At 35.8% G+C, this 10,527-nt stretch overlaps 1 protein-coding gene across 5 annotated transcripts in view; it reads left to right on the top strand.

Moving 5' to 3' along the window:
• LOC115215701 overlaps nucleotides 1–10,527 on the top strand; it is a 123,459-nt gene that overhangs the window by 71,284 nt on the left and 41,648 nt on the right. For all 5 annotated transcript variants that reach the window (XM_036505783.1, XM_036505782.1, XM_029784986.1 and 2 more), the window contains 3 exons: nucleotides 884–969; nucleotides 5,091–5,271; nucleotides 8,469–8,548. In XM_036505783.1, the coding sequence (XP_036361676.1) occupies nucleotides 884–969; nucleotides 5,091–5,271; nucleotides 8,469–8,548 (347 nt within the window). The remainder of the gene's footprint in view (nucleotides 1–883; nucleotides 970–5,090; nucleotides 5,272–8,468; nucleotides 8,549–10,527) is intronic.

Consider the following 10,527-nt stretch of genomic DNA (forward strand, 5'->3'; position numbering starts at 1 on the left):
ATCCTTCCCTTCCGTAACATTTGTATAATTCCATCTGACTTGAAACTTCTCAACTATACTCCAGAGATTATATACATGCATACATGCATGTAAACATGCATGCATGTATACATACAAGCATATATGCATACATGCATGCATACATACATACATACATACATACATCATACATGCATCATATATACATACATACATACACACATGCATGCATACATACATACATACATACATACATACATACACATATACATACATCATACATACATACATGCATACATACATACATACAGGCATGCATGCAACCACACTCACAGTGATTCTCTGTGTATCTTTGTTTGTGTGTGTGTTTGTGTGTGTGTGTGTGTGTGTGTGTGTGTGTGTGTGTGTGTGTGTGTGTGTGTGTGTGTGTGTGTGTGTGTTTGTACTTGTGTATATATTATCTAGATAACGCTGCAATTTGATAACTTACCAGTTATAGGTTTTATAAGGGAGGTCACTCTTAAATATAGAATCAATACTTCAGAATTACGTCCCTTTTTGGGATTATTTCAACATATTAATGACTTGATCTGACACAGGAATTTAAAATAAAGAGAACAAGCGTCTAACCTGCCTTTTTATGCCTTTCTTATGCTTTTCCAAATTGTATCAGTGATGTAACTGCAACATCCTAGTGACGTGACTGCAAAGCGAATGTTTACAGACTTCATCTGAAAATTTGTTTATAAGCTTAATTAAGTATTGGCTCCCACACTCACATATGCATTTCATTTACTGAAACTACACATTTTCTATGATTTCTATATATGGTACATGTTGAGCTCTGAACTTTTCTTACATTCATGAACTTATACATACTTATATGTTTCTTTTTATTGTGCAGCTCAAACGATTAATTATGAGAGCATACACTGCCACGTATGTTCAAAGATCAACTGCACAAATCCGATGAACTGCCAAGGTTCAAAGGTAAACAGATCTTCTTTTCTCACCTTCTTCTATGATACATCACAATCAAAACTGCCTAGATATTGATAGTCTTCTTTGAACTTCATGTAATGTTCCCTTTGTCGAAAAATATTTCGATATCTATTCAAATCTTTCTGACAATTAAAATCGTCTGCATCATAGTTCATGTGAATTTATTAACGCTTTGCTCTAAAACCATTTTGAATTTGTAACTTCTAGAGATAAAATGCAACTTTAACGAATTAAGTTTGTAATTAGTCTCATCAGCCGGTTAAAAACAAAGGTGACTTCCTGTAGTCAGGTCATTGAAACACACACACGCATACACACACACATACATACATACATACATACATACATACATACATACATACATACATACATACACGTACATGCATACACACGTACATACATACATACATACTTACATACATACATACATACATACATACATACATACATACAATACATACATACATACAATACATACATACATACATACATACACATACATACATTATTATGGCTGTCCCCTCGTTATCGAGTATGGCCATTGCACGAAGCTTAACTGTTACTGGTGCTGTGATCGAATGTGACTTTTTAGCCCAGCTAAAGATCTACAATGTCTTGTACAGAATTGGCAGCTAAAACCTTTACCAGTAAAAAGCCGGCTGTAGTTGTAACTGGGCTTCATGTACCTTTGCATGCCGCTTAAGTCCTCCTGCCGAGTTACACTCTCTTCCACATGCCCGACAGATATGATTAGTATGGTGTGTTACACCACCACCAGTGGCCAGGTTGTCACTCATCTGTCTCGCTTTATGACTACGAAGATGACTCTTGAGTCCAGCTTTACTGAGGCAGGGTCTTGCACAGACATTGCATGTCAGCATCAAAGGAAGACCCACACATACATACATACATACATACATACATACACACATACATACATACATACACACATACACAAACACACATACATACTTACTTACATGTTTATATATGTATGTAGCTATGTGCCCATGTGTGTTGTGTGTGTGTGTCTTCAATTGACTACAAAAGGCTTTCAAGTTTTAAAAAGATGCAAAGTCAACCGAGATGCAATTTGAACTCAGAATGCAAAGACGGATAAGATGCCGCTAAGCGTTTAACTCGGTGTGGTAACGATTCTGCCAGTTTGCCGCCGCCAGTTGATTGCGTAATATTCATTATATTATATTTATTACACTGTTCATGCACACACACACACACACACACACACACACACACACATACATATATATATAAACTAAGTACAACATAAATTATGATACCGTAGAACACAAATGCCATATTACAGTAAATTGAAATAAGCATGTGATACACCAAAAACAATACCTCAGTTCAATAGAGCAGATATAGAAACAATTGTAGGCTTATATAAATTAACAAAATATTAATAAATTTATAGTTCTCTGTTAAATCTCTCCATTTTCTTCTTTATCACACACACATACACACATACACACACACACACATATTGGTTAACGACTTTATTCCATTCAGTTATACAAATTTTTTTTTTTTTTTGGAAGCAGGCTAAGATGCCTACATGTCTAGTATTATATTGGCCAAGTTTGAAGCGACCAGACAGGTTTTACATTTGCCCTGTGTGCGGAGAGAAAAAGGGTCTTGGGTGCAATTCAGTTAGTGTTTGCAGCGTATAGTTGCTGTTTATGAGGATGTTTTCTCCGTGAGTGTACTTAATCATGATTAAGACGTAAAATGAAGGCTTGTTCCACAATATCTTTTTGGTGAAACATCAAAATAATCGGCTACTGTTTAGAGGATAATGGTGCTTGTGGGCTAAACGATAAATATAGACACTATTCGTGTTGAGGATAGTGGTGTAGAGGTGTCTAAGCGATGTAATTTGTGATATTTGACTGAATGAATGCAGTGCAGCTGTAAGAATACGAGGTATTCTGGGTTTCTTTTTAATTTTTACGTAGGATTCGGAGGATCATTACTAAAAGAATGGTTCCATCGATTCGCCTAACTTCCTCTGATGAATCAGGTGTGAAGCACACGTAGAGTCAGGTTTAGTTAGAACTGATAGTGTTTTGGCCAATAAACTATCTTGAGGTTCCGTATTCACTGGAAGGTATGGGATTTGCGGACTATATAGAATTTTTTCTACTCTAGGCACAAGGCCTGAAATTTTGGGAGAGAAGGCCAGTCGATTAGAGATCGACCCCAGTATGCAACTGGTACTTAATTTATCGCCCCGAAAGTATGAAAGGCGAAGTCGACTTCGGCGGAATTTGAACTAAGAACATAAAGACAGACGAAATATCTATTTCTTTACTACCCAAAAGGGGCTAAACACAGAGCGGACAAACAAGGACAGACAAACGGATTAAGTCGATTACAGCAACCCCAGTGCGTAACTGGTACTTTATCGACCCTGAAAGCATGAAAGGCGTAGTCGACTTCGGCGGAATTTGAACTAAGAACGTAAAGACACGATATATCGCTAAGCATTTCGCCCGGCGTGCTAACGTTTCTGCCAGTTCGCCACCTTTTGTGGAGTATATAGATGTCTGGCAGGGAGTTAAGATAAGACTGGATATTAAAAAGAGATCAAGGGTGTTTGGACTGTCTTTGTCTCGGGTAAGGGTGCCTGAAAAGCATGAAAGAACTTGATCTAAAAAGTTAATGTCTATAAAAGATTCGGTTTCTGTAACTGCGGCAAAAATATGCGATGAATGTGACAACCAAGAAAAGTTGAGAATACTGAAATTAGCGAAGACACGAAGGTTTCAGAATAGGCTGAGATGATTTTGTGTTTAATTTTTGGAGATATCGGATTTATTTTATAAATCTACAGTCATGAAATTATGGTTTAGAAGTCACCTTCGAAACCATGTGGCTTATGATTTAGTCTCCATGTGCTGCAGCTTGGATAAGTGTTTTGGATTATAAACTCACCGGAACTGATCATTGTCTTGCGAATAAATTTAGTAGGCGGAAACTGTGCAGAACCCGTTTCATGTGTGTGTGTGCGTGTGTGCTTGCGCGACAAGTGAGCGACAACACGATAAAGAAACCTAGTAATTACAAACGAGCAACGAAGGCGACAAAACTAACCTCAACAACAACAACAAAAAAATCAATGGCTTAATGTCAAAGAATTCTGTCCCATCCGCTAAGGGAACAAGTACATAAGAGGTATAACATTCACTTGAGAGTAAAAATGTAACGATAAAAATATTGTGTGATATTGTGTCAAATTGTGTGGCGTGTTTTCATGGTGATGTCGGTAATAGAAATTAGCTACACTACAAGAAAAGTAGTCGCATACAAATGCGTAAATATGAGGAAATCCCATGCCGGTTGGAACAAAGACGGTTTCTGGAAGTGATTTTGACCATATTGACCAATGAACAATCTAACAGAAACCGTTGCAATCCCAAAAAGGAAAGCAGCGGCAACCACAACGTCAGACATTGGAACGGAGAGGCAATAAAGACTCTTGTAAAAGAGCATAAATACAGATGTATACGTCCCTGATTTTGTTGCCTCATAACATCCAGAAAAATGGATACTTTTTAACGAAATGTTCTACAAAAACCACTCAGATGCCGTGACTTCAGAGTATATAGAGATTTATGGGGAATAATTTTTCCTATTTTGGCCATTTTTTAAAACTTAAGAACTATGGGAAAATTCACGCGGTCCGACTTTATCTCGCTTATAACTTCCAGAAAATGGGTATCTTTTAACGAAAGTTTATACAAATACCTTTCAAACAGCAATGATTACGATTCTAAAGCAATTTATGGGGAATATTTTTTCTGAAAGGATGGGGAGAGGAGTTTCGGATCAGGAAGACCAAATGTGTTAGAGCAACTTTGCTGTGGCGGGATTTTCCCCATTTTTTTTAAACCATAGCCTTCCAAATGATGGGGTTGGGTTGGGTTGGGTGGGGGCATCGTTATATGAGAAAAAGTTTGAAACTGTTTTACAACCCCCACTCCCTCATCATCCCACTCCGTACCTATTTCGGTGGTGGTGGTGGTGGTGGATGTGGTGGTGGTGGTGATGGTATATGATTTTTGTTTTAATATTTATCGCTGCAGGCTGCATGTATGACCACAATAACAAAGCATGATGAACCCATGGTTGAAAAAAATTGTAGCACAGAGGAAAATTGCGTTGAAGCTGAGAGAAGGAATGTGTCGAATTGCAATAATTGGACTTCTGGCAATTCTTGTGTTACTTGTTGCCACAAAGATTTATGTAACCAGAAGGTTTTCAGAGGTAAGTTTTGTTCGTTTTCTTTTTTTCCCCTTTTTTCTTACAATCGCACTCGAGTTGTTAGAGTAGTAGTAGTAGCAGTAGTAGTAGTAGTAGTAGTAGTAGTAGTAGTAGTAGTAGTAGTAGTAGTAGTAGTAGTAGTAGTAGTGGCAGCAGCAGCAGCAGTAGTAGTAGTAGTAGTAATAGTAGTAGTAGTAGTAGTAGTAGTGGCAGCAGCAGCAGCAGCAGCAGCAGTAGTAGTAGTAGTAGTAGCAGCAGCATCAGTAGCAGTAGTAGTAGTAGTAATAGTAGTAATAGTAGTAGTAGTAGTAGTAGCAGCAGCAGCAGTAGTAGTAGTAGTAGTAGTAGTAGTAGTAGTAGTAGTAGTAGTAGTAGTAGCAGCAGTAGTAGTAGTAGTAGTAGTAGTAGTAGTAGTAGCAGCAGCAGCAGCAGCAGCAGTAGCAGTAGTAGTAGTAGTAGTAGTAGTAGTAGTAGTAGTAGTAGTGGTAGTAGTAGTAGTAGTAGTAGTAGTAGTAGTAGTAGCAGCAGCAGCAGCAGCAGTAGTAGTAGTAGTAGTAGGGAGAAATATTATGTAATGATAGGAATGGGATTTGCCCAATCTATAGGAACAAGTCATGGAACACTATAGAAAGGACAAAAAAGAAAATAGGGAAGGCCAACTCTTGGTATGATAGCCATAAATACCAGAGTGTCATGTTCGTTGACACCACCCCTGGAGGTGAACTAGCGTACCGCTTTAGAAGGACCCTAGATAAACTTAAACTAAGAATTAAGGTTGTTGAAAAGCCAGGCAACCCTATCAGATCTATAATTGGTAGAAGCTATCCTTTTAGTAGAACTCTCTGTACGGATAACTATTGCACTGTATGTAGATTTAGCCCACAAACGAACTGTAAAGCCAGAAATGTGGTCTATAGTATAAGATGTATAGAGGGACGATGCAGTAACAAGACAGTAACATACGTAGGGGAAACTGCAAGAAGCATGGTGAGCGGGTGAATGAACATTGGAGACAACTCAAGGAAGGTAAAAGCTCATCGATTCTGTACCAACACGCCGAACAAGAACACGGGGGATCAATCAATAACATAGAGATTAAGATATTGTCCACACATAGAACAGATGCAACAATTAGACAAATTACAGAAGCTACACATATAATAGAAAATAAACCTAGCCTGAATAGAAAACTAGAATGGAGCAATAGCGCACACCACAACATATGACAATAGTGGATCCTGCAAACATAATAAATACACAGGTAATTAAAGAAATAGAAATGAATATCTATATATATGTATATGTGTATATATATGTATATGTATATGTGTATATATGTGTGTATATATGTATATATATATATATGTATATGTATGTATATATATATATGTATATGTATATTCTTTTTTTTTTTTTTTTCGATTAGATTTATTATTATTATTACTAATATTGTTGTTATACATACATACAAGCATATGTAATGATAATAATGGGTGGATGTAAACACATGAACAAAATTAGAACAAAAGCAACAACAACAAAAACAAAATACAAATTACAAGAATGTATATAACCAGAAGATACAAATATTACAGGCATCCCCCCCACACACACACTAAATAAACATAGACGCACATAGAGATATAAGCATGCGCAAATGAAGACATACAATAGAAATACAAAATGGCTGACGGTTAGTAAGGAGAGACACAAGTAAGTGAGAAGAAAACAAAGGACCACTGATGCGGTCACAGGAGTGTGACGAAAGAACTTTGGCCGAAATAAGATTAAGATTAATGTAAAAATAAATATCACTGAAGCAAAATAACACCAATATATAGTGCGTGTGTTTTTATTGGCTAAACTGGCAATATGACCATTCCGAAATATAACAATATCTGTTTCAACACACGACTTCACATAAAAAATCTTGCACAACAAATATTTAAACGTATATATATATATATATATATATATATATATGCACACACACACGCACACATACTAACACACACACAAACATAAATATATATATATATATGTGTGTGTGTGTGTGTGTGTGCATATATATGCACGCACTTTATACAAATATATTTTCATATAATATATACTTATGTATATACATACATATAAATATATACACAGACATACATAGATATCCATACATATATATGTATATGCATGTATATATATTTATACATGCTTATATGTATATATGTATATGAATATATACATATACATACATATATATATATATATATATAGACCCGCTCTCTTCAACATTACACTAGGACACGTCAAAACAGAAACTGACCACACAAAATTCAAGAAGTCTTTGGACAAATTCCTTCAAACAGTCCCGGAAAAACTACCCACACCCGGATATGTCTCCGCAAACAATAACTCTCTGCTCGAATGGGCCTCGGTGCCCAAATCCTGAATTGAAAGACTTTGCCAGGTGGTGCTACTAAGTTAGACATGGCCTGGGCCAATACTGGCCAAAACCTTTCTAAGTTATTCGAAGTTATACATATATGTATATGTACGTATATACATATGTATATATGTATGTACACGCATACATAGCATGCATGAGCTTCGATTTTCGTACGCCAGATTACAAATTTTTCATCTCTCATACATTACATAATACTTGATCGTGATAATTTATGACCGGGTTCAGGCCATTGGTTTGAGGAACCGTGTCTTGTTAGAATAAAGCAACTTATTTGGGTGCTTAAACATTCTGTTGCCGCCTTAGATTTGTGATTAGCACACATACGGTTTGCAGCAGAAATGAGGTTTGATTTATGTGCGGAATGCAGCAAAGTTTTCCATCTTCTTTGCTATATAGGCATGTGTCTGTGTGCGGGAATATGTAAGTTAGAGGTCCATGAAGCACTCGTCCGTTTTCCACTACTGCAAAAGCTTGCAACATGGAGTTGTTCTTGCTTCCATTACCTATTCACAGCTAGTGATAGTAACGCTGTAGCCTCAAGAACTAAGTAACAGAATGCAAACTAACCAATCTTGGACCGAATTGCAGTCCCCTGTCAACACCACAGTCTTTGATTTGTCATTGTGAAGGGAAAAAATTGTATAGAAATCATGCATTTACCAATCGAATTAGTTTAATGCCTATAATGTATGTCGTGATTATAATAGCAATGTCTCTGTTTTATTTTTATCGCTATCAACAGACTGGACCAGTTTTCAATTATATTTGCTTTACAAGAGGCAAGGCAACAAAAATGAAAACCTTGAAACCATATCTAAAGAAGTAAGTGCTTGCCTATCTAAAATCCATTTTGAACTTTCTCTCCCTCTTTTCTCCCTCTACTTTCCCTCTCCTTCTCTCTCTCTCTCTCTCTCTCTCTCTCTCTGTCTTTTTGCGTATATAATATACACTCATAGACAGACAGACAAACATACACACACACACACACATTAACAATTTCAAATTTATATAACGTGCCTTGTATCTTCAAGCAATCTTTCAGGCTCTTTACACATGGTTAGTCCTATTTTCTCGCGCTTTCTCATGGACATGCGCCTTGGTTTTCAAACAGGACTAACCGTGTGCAATGAGTCCGAAAGGTTGGCTGGAAACACAAGGCATGTTATATAAATCTGCCGAATTATCGTTCCTCCATGGCATGAAACTATTGGCTAAATACTGTGTTCATTAAATGATATTTATCTTTCACAGGATGGAGTACTTTTTTTGTTGAGCCAACCTATAACGGAACAATAAACTATGTGTGCGTGTATGTATGTATGTATGTATGTATGTATGTATGTATGTATGTATGTATGTATGTATGTATGTATGTATGTATGTATGCATGTATGTATGTATGTATGTATGTATGTATGTATGTATTTATGTATGTATGTATTATGTGTATGTATGTATGTATGTATGTATGTATTATGTGTGTATGTATGCACAGATGATAGAACAGCATAAATATTTTATATGTTAAGTAAAGTATATGACATTGTTGGTAAAAGATAACAGAGACTTTGCAATTACGCCTCATCAGATTTTGAAAATATTTCTACGACTGCATTTGTATTTGTTATTGAGACATTAATTAATCGCATCAAGAATACAGACATGAAAATTATTTGCACTATCTTGCAATGGATCTATTTGGATTAGGGATATTGATGCTAGCTTTTGATATTGCTGAGAGATCGTACAATTCACCAAAGTTAAATAAATGCTCTATATACAAGTTTGTAAAGATATCATCCATAATTTCCTCTCAAACCCTAGTTTATATCGCATAATTGAAGCCCACTTCAAAGTTGTTAATTTTTGTTGCTCTTCCTTTTTACCTTAATAACGAATATCTACAATATGCACGTTCGAAAAGAATATGAAATCACTCGAAAAATGTAATTAATAAGTTAATAATATAATTGAAAATTAAATAAAAAAAGATGGTTCATTATGACTGTCTTCTTTACCTTCTAACGGACAGATCTTGAGCGATGCATTCAATCATGATAACAAAGCCTTCACTAGAGGGTAATATATGAGGAAAAAACTAAATTTAATATTGATGCTAAATTTAGCATCAACTAAGCATAAAAGAACATCCGTTATATGTTATAATCCTTCATTTAATTAATTGATATCAGCAATCATAGCCAAAGTATTCTTCAAACTTCTTTAGCATCTCACCTCAACCACAAACATAGTAAGATTTTCAACAAAATTATATTAAAATCCTCTATTCCGCCACACACCATTTTAGAATAATATTTGCCAACTTCAGCCAATTTGAATTAAAATTATCTTCATCTAACCATGATAAACCAAACTCTAATAGTAGCGGCACCAACAACTATCCTCTAGAAGGCAATTATGACTATATAAAGCATAATAATTGGCATAATGTATTATTGTTAACTCTGATTTAGCGTCAAACCATACATCGTATTAACGGAAAATTTCTTCAAATTTAGTTGTCATGAACATGCGTGCACCTTTCAGTATCAGTATAGGAAATCTAGCACGGCGTTTTCGAAATACGACACTCTGAAGTCAGTTATTACGAATTTAGATGTAAAACAGAAAATACTATGCACAGCAACGTCTTACGCCAGCAATGATGTGCCATTTTTATTTTTACCCCTGAGGTTCTATGAAATAATACTTGGCTACTTAACCGTCACTTATAATTCAGAACACTAACATACTTTCAATGCATTCTCTATCTTGGGAGGTAACATTTTACTTTCTACACA

This window comes from Octopus sinensis, linkage group LG9, assembly GCF_006345805.1.
Source record: "Octopus sinensis linkage group LG9, ASM634580v1, whole genome shotgun sequence".
In the NCBI taxonomy this organism is placed as follows: Eukaryota; Metazoa; Mollusca; class Cephalopoda; order Octopoda; family Octopodidae; genus Octopus; species Octopus sinensis.